The sequence below is a fragment of the Sus scrofa genome, chromosome 1 (genome assembly GCF_054392235.1).
Source record: "Sus scrofa isolate SSC_HxYL_T2T_F1_AM1 chromosome 1, Sscrofa_HxYL_maternal_Yorkshire_Landrace_v2.0, whole genome shotgun sequence".
NCBI lineage: Eukaryota > Metazoa > Chordata > Mammalia > Artiodactyla > Suidae > Sus > Sus scrofa.
In genome coordinates this window covers 128592748-128615408 of record NC_139383.1, presented here as the reverse complement: position 1 = coordinate 128615408, position 22661 = coordinate 128592748, and the positions used below count along the sequence as shown (strand labels likewise).

At 38.4% G+C, this 22661-nt stretch overlaps 1 protein-coding gene across 5 annotated transcripts in view; it reads right to left on the bottom strand.

The window, feature by feature from the left end:
- MYO5A (myosin VA) overlaps positions 1-22661 on the bottom strand; it is a 232704-nt gene that overhangs the window by 106326 nt on the left and 103717 nt on the right. For all 5 annotated transcript variants that reach the window (XR_014811231.1, XM_013992979.3, XM_013992982.3 and 2 more), the window contains exons 5-11: positions 22048-22204; positions 16956-17099; positions 14592-14673; positions 13597-13704; positions 11250-11356; positions 5034-5299; positions 4338-4419 (exon numbers count right to left, since the gene is read on the bottom strand). Coding sequence is in view for 4 of the 5 variants with exons in the window: in XM_013992979.3 (XP_013848433.1) it covers positions 4338-4419; positions 5034-5299; positions 11250-11356; positions 13597-13704; positions 14592-14673; positions 16956-17099; positions 22048-22204 (946 nt within the window). In the remaining variant the exon portion in view is untranslated. The remainder of the gene's footprint in view (positions 1-4337; positions 4420-5033; positions 5300-11249; positions 11357-13596; positions 13705-14591; positions 14674-16955; positions 17100-22047; positions 22205-22661) is intronic.

The window sequence follows — 22661 nt, the reverse complement described above, 5'->3', positions numbered from 1 at the left end:
TGGAGCTAAACAAGTTAAGGGGTGGGAGGATGGGAGCATTCCAACCACTGCTGGGTTCACAGAAAGTGTGAAGCAGTGAGGACTCAGAAACCTTGAGAAAAATACATACAGAATAGGAAGAAAGAATATGCCATCTGATAGTAAGAGTGAGTGGAGCTGTGGTACCGTGAGAGGCTTAGATCAATATGGGGTGTGTGTGTGTGTGTGTGTGTATGTGTGTCAGAGAAAGAGAAAAAAAAAAAAAACAAACAGATGGATAGAGACAGAAAGAAGGAAAGAGAAACAAGAGAGTCAAAAACACACATAAGCCCTTGAGAAACAGACAAGTTAGCCAGTCCCCAAGGAGACTAGCATTGGTTCTTTATACTTCCAGTCATCACGTGCCAGAATACACTGGGAAAGAGCAGAAGGCTGTACCACTGATTTAAGCATTAAGAACTCAGGAAAACCATAAGAAAATGTAATGCTCAATTTAGTCCCTGATTGGTCTTCTGTTTTTGTTGGGGTTTTTTTGGCCACACCCAAGGCATGTAGAAGTTCCTGGGCCAGGGATTGAACCTACGCCACAGCTTCAACCAGAGCCACTGCAATGACAATGCTGGAGCCTTAATCCACTGCACCACTTAAGGGAACTCCAGTCTCTGATAGGTTTTGTGGGGTTTTTTGGCTTTTTTTTTTTTTTTTTAGGGCCGCACCTGCAGCATATGGAAGTTGCCAGGCTAGGGGCTGAATTGGAGATGTAGCTGCCAGCCTACACCACAGCCACAGCAACAGGGGCTCTGAGCCACATCTGCAACCTACACTGCAGCTCACGGCAACACCAGATCCTTAACCCACCGACTGAGGCCAGGGATCAAACCTGCATCCTCATGGATACCAGTCAGGTTCATTACTTCTGAGCCATAGCAGGAACTCCTCTGTTAGTTTTTATTAATGTTCCTTATGCAGAGATGCAAAATGCACCAGTCATATTCTTGTGGACAGAGTCATAAGCCTAAGATTCTAAGATCACTTCCACATTATTTACCTGTGCTAAATAGCTTGATTTGCTAAATAAAGGTAGTCCAAATTTTTATCAAAGTACATGCAATATTTTTTGAAAATTAGATAGCCTAGTAGTTTTATGATGGCAAGTAACAATCCCGTGAAATCTCACTCCACCCCCCCCAACTCCAGTCTCATTGTCTGGAAGTGACCATTTTTAACTTCCTTAGCTATTTTATCTGATATTTACCTCTAGAGAACATGCTTATTAATTATTTTTTTAATTTAGTTGTTTGAAACTATCTATTGATTTCTCGACAAGATAGATGAGGCTAAATTCATGTATACCACCCCTCCACTGCTCTTCCTCTAACCTCTCAATATTACTACTTATAGATTTTTTTAGATTCTTTTGGCATCTTGGCAAATAGCATCTTGGAGTTTCTGTCATGGCTCAGCAGTAACAAACCGGATTAGTATCCACAAGGATGCAGGTTCAATCCCTGACCTCGTTCAGTGGGTTAGGGATCCAACATTGCTGTGAGCTGTGGGTGTAGGTCATAGATGCAACTTGGATCTGGCATTGCTGTAGCTGTGGTGTAGGCAGGCAGCTATGGCTCCAATTCAACCCCTAGCCTGGGAACATCCATATGCTGTGGGTGTGGCCCCTAAAAGCAAAAAATTTAAAAATTAAAAATTAAAAAAAATAAGATAGTATCTTTAAGCTTCTATTTTTCATTCATCAGTTACATATTATACCATTCAACCTCTCTCTTTATAAGATGAGGATAGTAAGGGCTCTTTCCTGTCCTTCAGCTCTATTCTCTTCTATCTTCCCATTCCTGTGGGTGACTCATTTTTATTTATTATTTTTTTTTTGGAGTAAACACTTAACAATACTATTTTATTTAAAAGTAGGCAGGGACTAGTCTAAACACTTTATAAATATTCAATTATTTACTCTAGTTGACTAATCTACTACTATTATTATGATTATTCCCATTTTACGGAAGAGGAAACTGAAGTCAGAAATGGTAAGTAACTTGTGGGTGACTCATTTTAATATCCTCTTACATCAATACTAATAACCACCCCTAATCTTGCACTTAAAATAGTAACTAGCATATGGGGAACGCTTTACATATCCCAACTCATTTAATTCGTATAACTATACACAACAGGCACTATTATCATCTCTATTATACAGATGAGTTGACTAAGGCCCAACAAGGTCAGCTAACTTTCCCAAGGTTCCCTGGATAATCAGTGCAGAGTTGGATTCTAACCCAAGCATTTTACCTTGGGGGGCCTGGGCTGTCCCCTATTACAATCATTTTTGAGCTTCTCCAAATCTCCCAACATGATGATAATGCTCTAAGATATTTGCTATTACTACTTCACAAAAGCCACTCTAAATATACCCACTGCCAAAACATTCTCTGACATCAACCTTACAAATATTTTCTCAGGTCAGTCTTCCAAAGCAACAGAAATAAAAGCAAAAATAAACCCATGGGACCTAAACAAACTGAAAAGCTTTTGCACAAAAAAGGAAACCAAAAAGAAAACAAAAAAACAACTTACAGAATGGGAGAAAATAGTTTCAAATGATGCAATGGACAAGGGCTTAATCTCTAAATTATACAAACTTATACAACTCAACAGCAAAAAAGCCAACAACCCAATGGATGGAAAAATGGGCAAAAGACCTAAACAGACATTTCTCCAAGGAAGATATATAGATGGCTGTTTACAAGCACATGAAAAAATGCTCAACATCCCTGATTATTAGAGAAATGTAAATCAAAACTACCATGAGGTACCACCTCACACCTGTCAGAATGGCCATCATGAATGAGTCCACAAATAACAAATGTTGGAGCGGGTGTGGAGAAAGGGGAACCCTCCTGTACTGTTGGTGGGAATGTAAGCTGGTACAATCACTATGGAGGTACCTTAGAAAACTATACATAGAACTACCATATGACCCAGCATTCCCACTCTTTGGCATATATCCGGATAAAACTTTCCTTAAAAAAGATACATGCACCCACATGTTCAGTGCATCACTCTTCACAATAGCCAAGACATGGAAACAACCTAAATGTCCATCGACAGAGGACTGGATTCGGAAGATGTGGTATATATACACAATGGAATACTACTCAGCCATAAAAAAAGAACAAAATAATTACACTTGCAGCAACACGGACGGAACTAGACACTCTCATCCTGAGTGAAGTAAGTCAGAAAGAGAAAGACAGAAGTTCCCGTCGTGGCGCAGTGGTTAACGAATCCGACTAGGAACCATGAGGTGGCGGGTTCGGTCCCTGCCCTTGCTCAGTGGGTTAATGATCCGGCGTTGCCGTGAGCTGTGGTGTAGGTTGCAGATGCGGCTCGGATCCCGCGCTGCTGTGGCTCTGGTGTAGGCCGGTGGCTGCAGCTCTGATTGGACCCCCTAGCCTGGGAATCTCCATATGCCGCGGGAGCGGCCCAAGAAATAGCAAAAAGACAAAAAAAAAAAAGAAAGAGAAAGACAAATACCATATGATATCACTTATATCTGGAATCTAATATAGGGCACAAATGAACCTTTCCACAGAAAAGAAAATCATGGACTTGGAGAATAGACTTGTGGTTGCCAAGGGGGAGGGGGAGGGAGTGGGATGGATTGGGAGCTTGGGGTTAAGAGATGCAAACTATTGCTTTTGGAATGGATTAGCAATGAGATCCTACTGTGTAGCACTGAGAACTATGTGTGATCACTTATGACGGAGCGTGATAATGTGAGAAAAAAGAATGTATGCACGTATGTATAACTGGGTCACCATGCTGTACAGTAGGAAAAAAAATTGTATTGGGGAAATAATAATTTTAAAAAATTAAAAATTAAATTAAAAATAAATAAATAAATAAACCCATTGCCATCATCTGGGATCGTTGAAAAAAGAATATGTAAAATAGAACACGTAAAAAATATGTAGAAAAGAGAATACGGTGTGATTTTTTTGTTATTGTTCTGATGTCTTAATGATACAAGTAAGAGTTAAGACAGTCATAACTCCACACATAATTAGCCTCAGGAAAAACCAACTGAAGGAAATCCCTGGGCTCAAAGTATCATACCCCCTATGTTACTACATGACACACTTTCTACTTCCCTCTCTCAATGTGTTCAGCCTGAAAAACAAACAAACAAACAAAAAGACATAAGTTCCTCAGAATCTTAACTGTTTTAAACCATAGATAATAACTGTAATTCACATCATTTCAGGAACCAGACCTAAAACACAGACTAGGAATTTAAGAGAATACTTTTGGGCAGAATATTATTCAAGCAAGAAAATTCTTACCATATTGAATTGTTGCTGTAGTTTTTCATTTGCATAATTTATGCAAAACTGTTCAAAACTATTTATCTCAAATGTTTCAAATCTGTAAAACCAAAAACGACATGGGAAGAAGAGAAAAAGGTACAAATAGCTTTTAAAAAATATTCAAAACATCCATATTAGAAAGAAATGGGAAATTCCCCAACACTGTGAAACTTTCCACATCAGTGAAGATACGGGTTTATGGGTCAGTAACATGAAATATGTATCCAGCAGATAGGCATCAGCCAAGTGGCAGAGAGATGTTTTTTAAAGGCTTCAGCTTGCAGACAATTTGAGTTTTTGAAGGCATATTCATCCCCAGGTGAGGAACAATCAGAATTATGATAAAGCCATTGCTCTTGTCAAGTCACAGATTCACAGTGTCTAAATACACACAGAAAGGAACAGGGAATAGAAATTTTCTAGGTTCTTTTGAAAACTAAGCAAGATAATGAAAAATGAGGTATCAAAAAGCACAAATGTATAGGAAGGGTTTTATTATCAAAGAAAAGTACCCAGAGAAGGCAAACTAGCAAATGAAATTAAAGTTTTTAAAATTCTCTTCTTTCTCTTCGCCTCACCAGTAGGAGACATAATCAAATACTCACTTAGAGTTACTATATAATCTCTATAGAGAAATGCTCTCTGGCAGAACACTAAGCCAAATATACTTACCCATAAATGTCCAGCACGCCAATAAAAGAGTGTTGTTTGACAGCAGAATGGAGAGCCTGATTGACATGATCTACAATCCAGTTAAAGAGCTTGGCGTAGATGTGCTTGGCCAATGCATCACGGGCATTGGTGGCTTGCAGCTTGGAGATGGGCTTGATGTATGTCTCTGTGGCAGTAGCCAACTTCCGATGGCAAAGCCAGTGACACATCTCATCATAGTCCACACCCATGAGGTCACAGAAGATGCTGAGAGGTTCATGCTTGGGCTGCCAAAAGAGGATGGGTTATTTCCTAAGACCAGATCAATCAAGTAAGAATTTACTAAAATACACTAACAAAGAGGTAATAAAACCCAGCAATCTCTGTTATAACAAACACCAAGATCACTTGAAGTTGATCAGTGATAATCATAATCATCCATCGAACCAGCATCCAGGAAGCATTTGTAATCTCTTCTAGCTCATTTCAGAAATCACCTTTTCCTTTGTTCCTTGAGAGTATTTATGTGGATCTTTCTTCACATACATTCACTCAAGTCAGTCAGAAAATGAGTTAGCCTGTCAACAGATATTTGCTGAGTGCCTACTATATGCCAATAAACAAAAACAGACATGTTCCCCATCCTCCTAGAACTTACAGGAACTTCTCCACGCTGCAGGCACAGCCAAAATAAGTAAATAAACAAACAAATACATAAGATAAAATGTAAAACTCCTCCTCCTCTCTCTCTCTCTGATAGACTTCCATTGCTCTCAGGATAAAATGCAAGCTCCTTCCAGGAGCTCTCTGTGATCTGGCCCCTGTCTGCCCCCTCAACTTCCTCTCTTACCCTATCCCTTCACTGCACTTTAAAAAAAAAAAGAAAGGCAGCTTATTATATTCACTGATATATATGAATGGTATGACATCATTTAGAAGTGGATTGGCACTCTCTAAACACTCTATTTGTATGGTGTTAGCATATTGTTCTTTTAGATTAACATAATTAACTGTTTTGTTCAAATATTCTATAACAACTAATTTTTGGACTTATCAATAATTGAGAGAAGTCAGTAATATCTCACCCACTATGATAGATTTGCCTTTTTATTCTTATTGTTCCTGCTGATTTTTGCTTTAAATATTTTGAGGCCACACCATTAAGTACATGCACGTTTGCATCTTCTTGGTGAATAAAATCTCTATCAATACAGAGTGACTCTATCTCCAATATTACACCTGGCCTCAAAGTCTATTTTTTTCCTAGCAATTGTGGTGTGTCTTCTCTAAACGTTTTATTTTTGAGCTCTCTATACCTTTATGTTTTAAAAATACTTCTTTCAGGAGTTCCCGTCGTGGCGCAGTGGTTAATGAATCCGACTAGGAACCATGAGGTTGCGGGTTCGGTCCATGCCCTTGCTCAGTGGGTTAACGATCCGGCGTTGCCTTGAGCTGTGGTGTAGGTTGCAGATGCGGCTCGGATCCCGCGTTGCTGTGGCTCTGGTGTAGGCCGGAGACTACAGCTCCGATTCAACCCCTAGCCTGGGAACCTCCATATGCCGCGGGAGCGGCCCAAGAAATAGCAACAACAACAACAAAAGACAAAAAATAAAAAATAAATAAATAAATAAATAAATAAATAAATAAATAAATAAAAATACTTCTTTCAAAAGTATATACCTGAATTCTAAAACCAGTCTCACAATCCATATTAACTCAAACATTGGCTCATGTGTAATTATTTCTACCTTATTTTACGTCTTTATTTCCAAAATTCTCTCCCTTTCTTGCTATATTTGGTTTTTTTTCCAATTCATTTTCCTCTCTATTAGTTTGAAAGATTTATTTTCTGTTTCTATTTTTCTAATAGAAGCATTAAGTTACATTAGTTACTGTAATTAAATAACCTGAACTCCAAACACTCCATCCCAATCTATAAGCTTTTGTTATCCAGCACTTTAATTCTACCTTTTTGCAGGGGAAAGAGGGGCTGGTGATTCACCTTATTTTTTAAAAAATTTTTTCCTTTGAGGACTTCCCTTGTGGCACAGTGGGTTAAGGATCCCGCACTGTCACAGCAGCAGCTAAGGTTGCTACTGTGGCGTGCGTTAGATCCCTGGCCTGGGAACTTCCATGTGCCACAAGCATGGCCAAAAAAAACCTTTTATTTTGAACTAGTTTTTAGACTAACAGAAAAGTTGTAAGAAGAGTACAAAGAATTTCCTTCACCAAGGTTCCTAAATATTAACATTTTACTGAGTTTGCTTGTATCATTCTCTCTCTTTCCTATATACATACATATTACTTTTTCAGAAACTTTTGAGAGCTTGTTGCAAACATAATGCCCTTTTGGTCTGAAATATTCCACTGTGCATTTCCTAAAAACCACAGACATTATCTTATATAACTATAGCATAATGAATAAAATCAGGAAATTAGCAATGTTACAACCCTATTATCTAATTTGTAGTTCTAATTCAAATTTTTCTGATTGACCTAATAACATCCCTTGGTGGGAGAAGACATTTCTCTGTTCCCAGATCCAATAAAGGTTTATATACTGAATTTAGTTCTCATGTTTTATTAATCTCCGTTAATTTGAACAGTTTGCCACCATTTTTTGGGGGGGTGTTTTTCATGAGCTTGACATTTTAGAAGAGTAGTGTGTCCCTCAGTTTGGGTCTGTCTGATGTTGCCCCCTGATTAGATCTGGGCCATCCCTTTTTGGCAGGAATACTGAAGAAGCCATATGGCACTCTCCCCAGTGCTTCACATCAGGATTCACATGGTGCTGACTTGTAATGGCAATTACAGTTGCTTGGTTAAGGAAGTGTCTGCCAGGCTTCTCCAGCACATTTTCCTTTGTAATGAGTAAATATTTTGTGGGCAGTTCTAGGTTTTCCAGCCCAATACACCATTCATTATTATTATTCTTTAAATTAATAAAATTTTATCTAAATTTGTCCATAATTTACTAGTTTATTGATTCATCATTTCTTCTTGAATTTTAGATCTCATATCTAGGACCACCTTCCTTCTACCTATACTAAGTCTTTTAATATTTCCTTCAGCGAGAGCCTATTGGTGACAAATTCTCACATGTTTCTATTTGTCATAAAACACTTCATTTCTTCCTCATTTTAGAAAGATATTTTTACTGGATATATAATTCTAAGTTAATATTTATTTACTCTTGAACACAGAAGACAGTCCACTGTTTCTTAGCTCCTATTACTGTAGCTGGAGAGTGAGCTATCAGTTCAATTGTGATTTCTTCAAGAATAACAAAAAAAAAAAAAAAAAAAAAAAATGGGGAGTTCCCGTCGTGGCGCAGTGGTTAACGAATCCGACTAGGAACCATGAGGTGGCGGGTTCGGTCCCTGCCCCTTGCTCAGTGGGTTAACGATCCGGTGTTGCCGTGAGCTGTGGCTCGGATCCCGCGTTGCTGTGGCTCTGGCGTAGGCCGGTGGCTACAGCTCCGATTCAACCCCTAGCCTGGGAACCTCCATATGCCACGGGAGCGGCCCAAGAAATAGCAACAACAACAACAACAACAACAACAACAACAACAAATTAAAAAAAAAAATTAAAAAAAAAAAAAAGAATAATATGTCTTACCTCTCTTTCTGTTTTAAGATTTTTCTCTCCACCTGTGGTAACACTGTGGTGTGCCTGGGGTAGATTTTTTTTATTTATTCTAACTGGGGTTTTTGGTCCTTCCAAATCTCTGGTAAAGCATAATTTTCACAAATTCCAGGAGTTCCTGTCATGGCTTAGCGGAAACGAATCTGACTAGCATCCATGAGGATACAGGTTCACCCCCTGGCCTTGCTCAGTGGGTTAAGGATCCAGTGTTGCCATGAGCTGTGGCATAGGTCACAGACACAGCTCAGATCTGGCATTTCTGTGGCTGTGGTGTAGGCCAGCAACTATAGCTCTGATTTGACCCCTTAGCCTGGGAACCTCCGTATGTCATGGGTGTGGCCCTAAAAAGCAAAAAAAAAATTCTAAAATTTGCTAGTAATTATCGCTTCAAACATTACGTCTGTCTCATTCTCTTCTTTCTCTCCTTTAGGAACTCTCATTAGATTAAAATCAGATTTTATTACTCCATCCTTCATTTCTTTTAACTATTGTTAAGGGCTCCATCTCTGGGTCCCATCTTGTCTTCTGTATCATTTCTTCACTTCTATCTTCTAGCTCATCACTTCCCTCTTCAGCTGTGTCAAATCTGCTATTAATCTCTTTCAGCATTCTTAGTAGGTTTGACTCTGCTATCTGTTGTTTCACCTTACTCCTTCTATTTTATTTTATCATGAGAGTTGAGCTTCTTGACTGTGGGCCAAAATTTCTTGTAACTTTTCTTATGAGACTGTGCTGAGGCCTGGATTGAAGGTGAATCCTCCAAGGTAGATTTGCATTTACTTCTGTCAGGCATCCAGGGCACAACCAATCCAGGATCAATTTAAGCTCATTTTTCTGTGTGTAGCTTTTGGGGGCCACCTAGAAACTATGAAATCAGGCTGGGAAGTATATGTGAGGCTCAGTTCACTGTTATAAATTTTTAGGGAACTGTTTTTTTCCCCCTCTTCTTAGCTCAGAGACTTTTCTTTGTACTTTTGTAGGGTTGGTGAGCAAGTTCCCCATTTAGGATCTCAGCTTCAGGAAGAAGTTTTCCTTTCTGTTCCCCTGTTTACTGGTGGTCCTAGGCTTTCTCTTTTGCACCCCACTTGGCTATGAAAACCAAAGCTCAAGGTCACTGGGTTCAGCAAACACTCTCCAGGTGAGTCCTGGCTTTGGGGTTCTGCTTTGTTCTCTCAGTCCCTGTTTTCACTTAGTTTTTGGCCTCAGAGACGTTCTTGTACATTTATAAAAATATTTTTTAGAATATAATTTATCCAGCATGAAGCTCAATCAGAGCAACCAGTCCAAACTGCTGGAAAAGAAAATCTCTTTGTACAGATGAAGAATCTGAGGTTCAGAGATGCTGAGCAATTCACTCCAAAACTTAGAATGAGTTAAAGAGTAAAGTTGGGATTGAACCCAGGCAGCAGCACTGAAACATATATTTCAAAACTAAAGTCTAACTTACCCAATTTAAGTCATATGAATTAACCTACACATAGATTTGCAAGTATCATCTTGGGTGTCTAAAGAGTAAAACATAAATCTGAAGATTGTTTCCTGTTATAATCCTTGAGGAATCAGAATGAAAAAAGAATTAATTATATCAAAATTTCCTCCATTTCAATTAAGGTTAAAAATACCTAATAAGTGTGTGTGTGTGTGTGTGTGTGTGTGTGTGTGTGTGATTTTTGATGGCGATGATCAGAAAACACTGCAAATCACAAATGTCCAAAGAAAACAGACTGAGATGGTCAGGTTTTGTTAGAGTTTAAATAAATGAATTAGATTTTAATTCTCAGTGTGCAGTTATCACTACATGCAAAAGGGCATGTACATCATACTGAAGACACCCTATGTTTCCAACCATCTAATTCCTCTTCCGAGGAGTAACCAATGCTAACAGTTTCTTCAAAAACTTTTTTTTCTCTTCAAACACTTTTAAACCATATTACATTTCCACAGCTGAAGACACAAATAATGTTATCAATTTCTGATACATGTGCTAAGGGCTAAATGAGCCCTTCTCTCTAGACTCACCAATGCAACGTGCACATCTAATATTTCCCACCTCTGGTTTTTTTTTTTTTTTTCCTTGTCTTTTTGCCTTTTCATGAGCCGTTCCCGCAGCATATGGAGGTTCCCAGGCTAGGGGTCTAATCTGAGCTGTAGCCACCATCCTACATCAGAGCACAGCAACACGGGATCCAAGCCATGTCTGCGACCCACACCACAGCTCACGGCAACGCCAGATCCTTAACCCACTGAGCAAGGCCAGGGATCGAACCCACAACCTCATGGTTCCTAGTAAGGTTGTTAACCACTGAGCCATGATGGGAACTCGTCCCACCTCTGTTGATACAGTTCAGACATATATCCACATGAACCCCACCTCCTCCACCAATACACACAATTAACTAGGCACCAGGGATCTTGAATTCATCCTTTGTTTATATTTCAAGATTCTACTTTGGTAGTATATCTGACAATTATCCATTTGATAATTACTGACATGAATTAATAGAGAGACTTCAAACATACTGTTTCCATAAAGAATCAACAAAACTAAAATAGAAATCAACTGCCATCACACTAAGCTTGTTCTGAACTTACAGGTATTGTGCAGCTGTCTGAATCTCGAGATGTAAATCCAACATTGCCTAAGTGAAGGATGCCAGCAAGTATTCGGAAAATTCCCATCTGATAAGAGTCACTAATTCCTGAAATAACGGAGTAAATGAACATGTGATTATTTTCAGAACAGGAAATAAACAACTGTCGCAGACTTTTTTGTTTTTTGGCTTTTTAGGGCCATACCTGCGGGATATGGAAGTTCCCAGGCTAGGGGCTGAACTGGAGCTGGAGCTGCCAGCCTACACCACAGCCACTGCAATGTTTGATCCGAGCCCCATCTGTGACCTACACCACAGCTCATGGCAACGCTGGATCCTTAACCCAGTGAGCAAGGCCAGGGATTGAACCTGCACCCTCATAGATACTAACTCATGTTCGAAACCCACTGAACCACACTGGGAACTCTGTGTCACAGGCAATTTTAAGCCCATTTTTAACTTGTGAATAGTGTCAGATGTTTCACATGTTATGACTTTCATCTTTGTTGACATTAACACAGTGCGGTTTAGCATTATGGTTGAGAGCATGGGCTGTGGAGTGAGAACAACCTCGGCTGGAGGCCTGGCTCTGCGCCTGACCACCACCACACAACGACAGGTAACTTCACCTTCTATTCTTCTGTTTTCTCATTTGAGGTACAGGGACAATAGGGACTATCTCAGAGGGTGTTTGTGAACATTCAATGAGAAAATGCACATAGTCAACTTAACACTGTTACTCTATGTGACACCTGGTAAGTGCTAAACAAACCACCATCATCATGGCCATACACTGAATTTAAATATTTTATTATATTTATCTTTACTTCAATGCAAATTGCAGCCCAATAAGGCTGTTTTAAATCAGATTACTTTAACTACTTCTCCTAACTACAGACCAAGTATAAGTCAAACAGACCTGAAGATTCCTAATGTTCAGGCTGGTGTTGTACCCCTGCCCGATGAGGGACCTGAAGGATCAGGCAGGATGAGGAGATCTGAATAGCCCTTGGTGTTTTATCAGCTCTGGCTTCATTTTTCAATAAGGTAAGATGTTTCCAGAATATTAGATATAAATTATATTCAGGTTGAAATAGTAAATTATTTCCAAATATCTAATCATATACAGAGTAACTGAGAGTTGATCTTACAAGGACTGTTTCTGCCATCTTCTGTGTGAGGGCTTTTTCAAACTTGCCATTTTTTATTTACAAACAGTTCACTCTGGAACTAAAGCGGTGTTTCTCAAAGTGTAATATGCCTATGAATCACCAATACATCTTATTAAAATGTAGATTCTGGTTTAGTAGGTCTCAGTTGGGGTCTGAGATTCTAAATTTTTGCAAAGTCCACAGTGGTCCTAGATCATACTCTGATTAGCAAAGATTTTAAATTAAATTAACTCACCTCAGGTTACTCCTCAAAATACAAATCTATGACTCTAGACTGACTCATATTCCGAAGCTTTTAAACAAATAATTCCGTACTAAAAGTCATACACTACATTTCTAAAGGTCAATTTATTTATATGTTGAACCCAATATTTTCTTAAATTCCAGAAATGAGAGGTGACATCTGAGCCAATTCAAAAACAGAATAAACTACATGTAATACACTGTTTTGTCACCAACCAAGCTCAGTCACATTTCCAGGCAACAAAAACAAACAAACAAAATACACCCAAAACAAACAAAAAACCCACAAGAAACCCTAGAAAACATGAGTTTTTGCACTGGAACCCATTTTATTTAGCTCTAGGTTTCAGATTTTGTAAAAGTTTAAGTAAACAGTCCCAATTCTCCTGATGCTCTGAATGTATTTTAAATAGCCTTACTGAGGAATAATTTTCATACCATAAAATTCATCTATTTTAAGTATGCTATTCAATGATTTTTAGGAAATTTACAAAGTTGTGCAACCATTACCATAACCTAATTTCAGGTCAGGTTCCCATCATCCCCAAGAGAAACGATGTGCCCAAGTGCTGTCCAAATATGTTTTAGAAAGAATGTGGGAATTCCCATAATAGCTCAGCAGTAACAAATCTGACTAGTATTCATGAGGATGTAGGTTTGATCCCTGGCCTCTCGCAGTGGACTAAGGATCCTGCGTTGCTATGAGCTGTGGTGTAGGTTGCAGATGCAGCTTGGATCTGGCCTTGCTATGGCTGTGGCAAGGCCAGTGGTTACACCTCTGATTCAACCCCTAGCCTGGGAACCTCCATGTGCTGCGGCTGTAGCCCTAAAAAAGGCCAAAAAAAAAAAAAAAAAAAAAAAAAAAAAAGTGAATAAAACTTGCCTTCCCCCAAAATAAAATAGTAATGATAATAAAAGAATAAGATTACATACCTAGTAAAGTGCAGGCCTGCCTGGTATGTGCCATCTCCTTGGCATCATCAACTCCTTCAATCATAGGGCTGCCACCTTGTTTCGTATAATTAAAGTTATTTGCATTTCCTACAAAAAAGGGGGAAAAATTAAATTTTGTTTTATTTTATTTTTTACTTTTTTCTTTAGGGCTGCACCCACAGCATACGGAGGTTCCCAGGCTAGGGGTCAAACTGGAACCGTAGTTGCTAGCCTACAAGGGATCCGAGCTGCATCTGTGACCTATACCACAGTACCACAGCTCACGGCAATGCCAGATCCTTGACCCACTGAGCAAGGCCAGGGATTGAACCCACAAGCTCATGGTTTCTAGTCGGATTCATTTCCGCTGCACCATGACGGGAACTCCTACTTCCTTCTTTATCAGAAACCTCATAGGGTTCCACCACATAAACGCCTTTAAATATTTTTTCTTTTTTAATCAAGGCAAATTTCAAACATATAAAAAGTAGTATAAAAAAACCCTTCTGTACTCATCACTCATCTTGAACAAGTATCCACTAGAGGCCAATCTTGTTCCAATTAAACAGCTGATCACCCCTCCCGCATCCCATGGGTTATCTTGAAGCCAATTATAGACCTCTTATCATTTCATCCAGAAATATTTCAGTATGAGATACCCCCCTCCTTTTGTCTCTTTTTTAGGGCAGTACCCACAGCTTATGGAGGTTTCCAGGCTAGGGGTCAAGTTAGAGCTGTAGCCACCAGCTTATGTCACAGCCACAGCAATGTGGGATCCTAACCATGTCAGTGACCTACACCACAGCTCATGGCAACACCAGATCCTTAACCCATTGAGAGAGGCCAGGGATAGAACCTGCATCCTCATGTATGCTAGTCAGGTTTGTTTCTGCTGAAAAATGACAGGAATTCCAACTTTTTAAGAGATAAATTTATGAACTCAAAAATGAACAGAAAACAATGCCAGCACAATAAATCTAATGCCATGTTCATACCTAATCGCAGCATGTTAAATTCAGGTAGCTTTGCAGAGGCACAAAGCTGATAGAAGATGTGATAATTTCTCTCCTCTTCTGCCTTTGAAATAAGAAGAGTTTTCAATTATAGCATTTTCATCTAAAATTCAAAAAGTCAATCATAAAATTTTAATTTTTAATTATTTCAGATGGTAAAACAAATTATCCTCTCCCAAATGTCTGAATGCACATCTATGATTATTAAACCTTATTATTTATTAGCTTTGTACACCTGTGTGAGTGTATTTGTTGGGGGTCACATTCAACATAAACTATCTGACAGGACTGCTTTTTGAACTAGTGAATAAGCCTGCTGTATGGAATTGTTGTTAAGAGATCAGTGCCTTTGTGGGAAGCTAAAACCAACTTAAAAAAAAAATTTTTTTTTTTTTGCATTATCAGTATTTTCTAACAGTACATCTTGGATTCACAGTCTACTTCTTAACACTTTGAAAAAAAATCCTATCTTTGCATATTTTTAGACTAGACCATCTACTGTAGTTGTCTGTAAGAAATCCACAAACACACATCACCTAACTCATTTTACTTTATATATTCAAAATCAATAAAATACTTTATAAAATACAAAGTAAATCATGTACAATTCTAAGATCATTTCTCAGTATTTTTGAGTCTTTTCTCACATGTATACTTTAAAAATACAGTTATAATAATATTGTTCATGCTAAACTAAATCCTCATCTATCATCATATTCTTGAATTCTTCAGTGTATTCAGTTATTGAAGAATAGTGCAAGTAAGGCCAAGATCAGGTTTGATGCCCAACAGAGGCTGGTGTCTTACAAAGAAAATTTATTAGAGAGATAGAATACACTAAACAAATGAACAATATACCAATGACCACAAGATGATTAGGCAAGGGAGCAGGTGGTTCAATACACAAACAACTAAAAAAGCAAGTGGATCTGCAGAAATATACATGAAGGAAAATATCAAATATGTTCTTTCTGACTGTATGACTCACTTTAACATATCAAACAGCTTCAATGTCGTATAGCCTTGGACTGGGGAATGGCTAGAATTGCTTCAGTGTTTCCAGATGAGATAATAATTATGAGGCCTCAATGTTTTGTCTTAAGCACTTCTAGCCTCTGTTCATCATAACCATTTCACCTTTAATCATTTACCTATCAATCAAATCTGTACTATTAAGATTCAATCTTCTCTTAGAACTACATATATTTCCCCCATTCTTTCTTCTGGCCATTAAACTTTTTTTTAACCTATTCAAGTATACATATGTAGGCAGTAACATTGCTTTGTGTGTACCTAGATACTAGAACAATGAAGAAGGGTAAATACCACTTTACTATACAAACCAAGTATTATATTTAGGTAGCCAGAAATCAGGCACACCCCCAAAGTCAAAACCAGGATAGGTCTAGGCTGCCCAAACTCATGTCCCTCAGTGTGTCCCAGATACTTTCAAAGCCTTAACAGACATGTACAATGGAAACTGTAGACTCCGCTACATGGGCAGTGCCAGGGCTATTTGAACTTCAATGCGGGGGGCATGCAGTTAAGGGACTACAGAAACCCACCTCACAGCATGCAGTGGGTCAGCAGGAGCCCTGTACTGGGAGTTTTATACATTCCCTTAGTATACCTGTAAATATGTAAATTCATGCCTGCCAGTGTTATAATGTAAGGTATTTTCCACTTACAAACAAAAAAGGAATATGAGCATGTGTGTGAATGTAAGTCTTGCACAGATACATAGACTTGAATGCTCTTTGACAGTAGTTCACAACTGAGTTGTGAAGATTTTTTTAATCCTCATTATTCTATCAAAACTGTATCATATGCTAGGAGGAGAAGGAAGGAAAGAGGACAAGGATAATTTATTTTTTCTTTAACTGTAACTCATTGAAGCATAGACCAATATCTTCTCTATCAGTTGGGAAATATGACAGACAATGCTAAACTAAGAGAACCCTCTTCTTAATGCAGCTTTTCCTATATGGGAATATACATTTAGAAAGGATAAGCAATGAGGTCCTGCTATATATATAACACAAGGAACTATTTCCATCACTTGTGATAGAACATGATAGAAGATAATATGATGAAAAGAATGTATGTGTGTATACATACATATATATATATATATATATATACACACACATATATACACATGTGACAATATGAGCAAAAAAATAACAGGGGTCACTATGCTGTACAGCAGAAATTGGCAGAACATTGTAAATTAACTACGATAAAAAATTTTTTAAATATGGAAATAAAATGCATACCAATAAGCATAAGCTCTGGAATTAAAAGGTAACCTAACATAAAGTATATGTGTGTACATGCCCAGCTTACCTGGAATACCACTCTGGATTTCTCTAAGAGGTAAGTTCTCATATTGGCACCAATGATTCGATATCTCTTATCAAAACCAATCTCAATGTACTTCCCAAAACGGCTGCTATTATCATTCCTGGTAGTTTTAGCATTTCCAATTGACTAAGAAACAAGTGGGAAGAAATCAGATTTTAGAAGTGCAATTCATGTATGACATTTACAGAGTCTGTTCAGGGAGAGAAAGAGCAGAGTAGAACACAACTCTTTAACATTGATTGTTTTAAGAATCAGAACCAATTTTACGCCTGCAGACACCCTAGTATGTTTGCCCACTACACAACCACCCAAGTACACACAAAGAGTTTCTATCTGCCTTGTTATTCTCACACAAGTTATTTTGTGGCAGGAAGGTCTTCCTCCACCACTGTGGTACTGGAACACACACATCCATGTCAGCAAAGGAAGGGAATGGATGGGACTGGGGGCTGCTCAAGTACAAGCCCTCTTAATTAAATATCAGACTTTTGGTTTCTTGAAAAACTTAGTCTGTTTTTTTTGTTTGTTTGTTTTTGTCTTTTTGCCTTTTCTAGGGCCGTTCCCGTGGCACATGGAGGTTCCCAGGCTAGGGGTCTAATCAGAGCCGTAGCCACCAGCCTATGCCACAGCCACAGCAACACAGGATCTGAGCCACGTCTGCGACCTACACCGCTGCTCATGGCAACGCCGGGTCCTTAATGCACTGAGCAAGGCCAGGGATAGAACCCGCAACCTCATGGTTCCTAGTCGGATTTGTTAGCCACTGCGCCACAACGGGAACTCCCAAAAACTTAGTCTGTTTTATGTAAACAAGCTGGTTAAGACACATAAATATTTTCCTGGAATTCTGCTCTGGTTTTCTGGGTCGCTTTAGCCAGAAGTTTCGATCATTTTATCCTGTGACAACAAAGACCCAGCTGGACTGCTCATTAATGGAGTATTAGTAATCATCCACTCAATTCAAGGCCATTTTCAGAAACCAGAAACAGTAGAATTTGGTTTTGGATTTTTGTTTGTTTGTTTTTTTGTCTTTTCTAGGCCCCCACTCACGGCATATGGAGGTTCCCAGGCTAGGGGTCCAATCAGAGCGGTAGCCGCCAGCCTACACCACACCCACAGCAACGCAGGATCCAAGCAGCATCTGTGACTTACACCACAGCTCACGGCAACGCCAGATCCTTAACCCACTGAGCAAGGACAGAGACCGAACCCGCAACCTCATGGTTCCTAGTCGGCTTCGTTAACCAGTGCGCCATGACAGGAACTCCGGCTTTGGATTTTGATAGTTTTATCTAACTTGCAAAACATCTGCTACAGAATGCAGAGAATGTAACTCCCTGATAAATTTTTTATATAATCTTAAAAATTTAAATGGTATATGCACTGTTTTCCGATTTAGGTAACATGTTTCTACAAATTTTTCTTTCAAGGCAAACTAAAACACATGCTGTAGTTAGAAAAGCAAACATCCACATAATGCATATATGAAATGTTTAATAAAAAATAATTTCATATAAGATTAATACCTTTCACTGTGCAAAGCCTGTGACTATCACTATTAGTATATTGAAACCACAGCAGAGAAAAAGATATGAAAATGCTCTGGAGCATTAAAAAAGCAATACAAACACAAGTGATGAAAACGGCAGTAACACAAGCACAAAAGTCAACACAGTAGATTCTCTGATCAATCAAAAAAAACATTTTACTATCTGAAATCCAAGGCAGGTATTGTCTTATTTTGTTCTGGCAGTGAGAATACTGCTAAATTTCAGATTAACCATTATAAGTGGGACAAATGGCTGGAAGCTATCTTTCCAGCAAAACAGCTGTGAGATCTAACATAGCTCAAGATAATTTAACAATTTATTACATATACATTTACTTAGATATCCCTCTTCTTGGCATTACAAAAAGCACAACAAAAAGTCTCCATATATTCCCATTATTTTTATTTTGTTTAGAAAATGATGAATGCAAAATTTTCTTTCAACATAATATATTCAACCGAAGATCAGATGAAAGGCTACATGCAGTAGCAGTGGCAGCAGCACTAATAGTTACTGAGGGCTTACCAGGCACTGTCCTAAGCACCTTCCCCAGCAACTAAGCAAGTTGGGGAGGGTGGTCTGCAGCTTCTCCTCCCTCCCAGACTTGTATCCCAGCCTCCACACACTATTAACTCCAAGTGGGGTCAGAACAGCCAAAACAATACTATACTCTGAGAAGGAGCAGTGAGTAGGCCAGGGTTGAAACAGATCCCTATTTCTTTGAGTATAAGGGATACAAACACAGAGCAAAGACTGGTAGAAGGAGTAAATGAAATCTGGGCATCAGACCAGGCCCTACTACAAACTTACCATCATTTAATCCTATGAGAAGCATTAGTGTCCCCAAGTGTAAATTGACTAGAATAGATGAGCTCTAGGGTCCTTTTCAAAAATAAAAGTATATGATCCTAAGCCTCTAACTTTGTATGAAAAGAAGTTTCTGTATACAAACAGTACCTTTTGTCCATTCCCTCTAATGGCTCCCTCTGCCTTATAAGTACTATATTTACAATGGCCTCCCTAATACCATTTTCATCTCAATCAGCAAGAAATTGCTAAAGGAAAGCGGTTTTGTGGTCTTGATTTTACTCCTGATTTCAATGCAATGCTGAGTGAGTTGTTCTTTATTAAATGGAGATGAAAATCTTAAACTACAGTCACTGAAAATGAAAAAGAATTATTAAGACCAGTGGGCCTCCCCCTTCCCCCCATTGTCCCTATCCCCACTGTAGGATGAAATTTTGGGGGGGGGGAGTGAAAAAGAAAATTTCATAAAACAGAGCAACAAAGAATCATTTAGTTTTCTGTATAGCATCTGTATTTTGCAAAAGAAGTTTGTGCTGAGGATGAGGAGCTTGCTTTCTAAAGGAGAATGTGCAAATCCCATTAGCTGCTGGACTGTGATGTTAAAGGGGTAGGATGCTTGCGATCCAATGAGGAGCTTCAGCAAATCACTGGAGACCCACACATGCTTTTCTTGACATCACAGTAAAGGGACATGACCTTGAGGCAGGTTTACAAGCCACAAATTTTCTAGGCCACATATTCAATAGTTTACCTATATTTTCTTCCTGTAACTGTAAACCTTTGGCATCATTCTTCAGGCCTATATTCCATTTTAATCTTTCAAATTGGGGTGCCCTCATTTGTAGTTGTTGAAAATTAGTTCTCTCTTTACCAAACTTTCTTAATCCGAATTCCTGCAGAGAAACTAAACAATATACACAAGGAAGTAGCTAAGTATAACTGATGTCTTTATCCTCTTTTTGTGTGTTCATCCTAGCAAGCAGGGTAAATTCCTTATAATTGTATATTAAAAAGTAGTATCTGTAGCCATTTCAAAATTTTAATATCACTCGTAACACAAATCTATGTTGGAGAAAAAATGGTGTAGGTGTTTTTTTTTTGAAAGAGAATATAACTAGGTCATAAAATCTTTCATTCAACTTGACGTATTCTATAAGCTTCATTCCAGGTTTAAATTAGTACATGGTGTAGGACTAGAAGAGATGGGATTCCCTGATGCCATCATAATCAAGACACTGGGATCTTCAAACATTAGGGACTAAGAATGGGCTAAACTACTGCCAAATACCAAGAATTTGTTGTTCTGATCTAAACCAGTCAAAGTAATGGTAGAAGGCAAAGTTCTGTTGTTTTCTGAACCAAAATCAAAAACTGGCTATACAAACTGTATTTCCCCAATATTAACATCAGTGGCATCCACCAGTATATCTGTGGCTTAAGTTCATTCAAAATCATAATATTTGTTTAAAATCTTTACTACTCTCTTTTGGCATAAACATTTGTTTTCTCCCGCCCATACTATCTCAGAAAACATCTCCAGTTCTCTTTCCATAGCTCACCCTGCCCAGGAGGCTCTTAACTTCCCCAGTTCTCCCAGTCCCCAAAACAGAAGCCCTGCAGCTCTAGAGGGCAGCCCTGTAGGCAAGGGGTCACAGCACTCTGTTGTGAAGTGTCACACACAGCACGGCACACCAGGCACAATTACCTCTGGACTCATTAGTGCAAAAACCACTTGTACCACAGCACCAGGCCAGTTCTAAACACCATCAGTGTTTGGGTGACAAATAAGGCTTGACAAAGAGAAAAAACAGAAATAAAGAATGCTGACTTGGATTCTTAATAAGAAAGGTTTGTTTCTGCATGTCCAAAGTGATTTCTCTCCATTTAATGAGACTTACTTTCTCCATTTAATGGAGCTACTTACAAAAACGTAACTTTCCTAAAATCATATTAATAGACAAATAATCCTCTAGTTACAAATCCTAAAATACTCAAATTCTCACAGAAAAAGGTCCATTTTCTTTGGCATATGCATGTCTACTTTGTACCATTGCCCTCTTTTGAAAGGACATCCTTTCGCAGCTCTTCCTTTCTTAAGAGTTTACATTATTAAATTTATTTTTCTAGCATAAAGCTGTGTGATATGCTTGAAAGAAGCTAGCAGAAAAATGTTTACAAGATCATAATTTAAGTTTATAACTCATATCTGGAAAAAAATAAAAACATATAGCTAAACAAGTTAGACTAAGTACAAAAAATGAAAAGTGGGCAAAGGAATAATGAAACATTCATGCTTGAGCACTGTGAATCCTGTGTTTTAGAAGGAGCTTAATTAAGAGTTTAGGATTGGGGGGAAAAGACTGGCTTATACTTCCAGTACGAGGAGCAACAGATGTGAGTCAATTAACTGGGAGAAAAGAAACATTAGGAAATGAAGTGTCATTGCTGTTACCTGCAGGCAACAATTTAATGGTGGGTACAAAAATGCAAGTTTATGGAATAAAGTAGATTGATTCCTTTATAAAAACTTTACTCAACATATCTACTTTACTAAATGTTTACTTTTCCTAGATTTCTTACTAACATCTGGAAAAATATTTTCCTACCATCAGTGGGTGGGAGATACAGACTTTGACATGTGCTGTATCAATCAATTTTGTGAGCACATTTCTTAACAAGAGAATATAGTAAGAAGGCCATGGTTGTTGCTGTCTTACCTCCATGATGGGGTTGGATGCCAATACCTTTTCCTCTACATTGGCTTCACTGGCAGAACCACTTACAGTTGCAAAGTATCGCATAGCATACTTAGCTGAGACTGTTTTTCCTGCCCCAGATTCTCCACTTACAATGATGGACTGATTTCGTTCATCTCTGTAAAACAAAGAAGAGTAACTGACAGTGTTGCCCACTTCTGCGTGTGATTAACACTACTTTCTCTGTGTTCTCATCAATGAGCCATGGTGAGTTTCTGCTGGTTCACACATGCAAAAATGTGGGAAGGAACCTAAGAATGGCATTTCCTAATAAAAATAACTACTTACGAACTTATAAACTACAATGAACACAGAGGGAGAAGAAGATATTAAGTATTAAATTACAGAGTATCACATCATAGGATGAATCTGTAATAGTCTCTGACTTTTGTGTGTATATCTCTCAAACATATTATTTCATCCCTAGGGAATTATTTTATTATATTACAGTAGTGTTGTCAACCATTTTCAGAGAGAAAGGAGTTATAGCAAAGGAATTTAGAAGGAAAAAAGTTAAAATTACAAATTGTCTACTAGCTAACAACCCATAAACTAGTGTCTTCTGCAAACTCCAG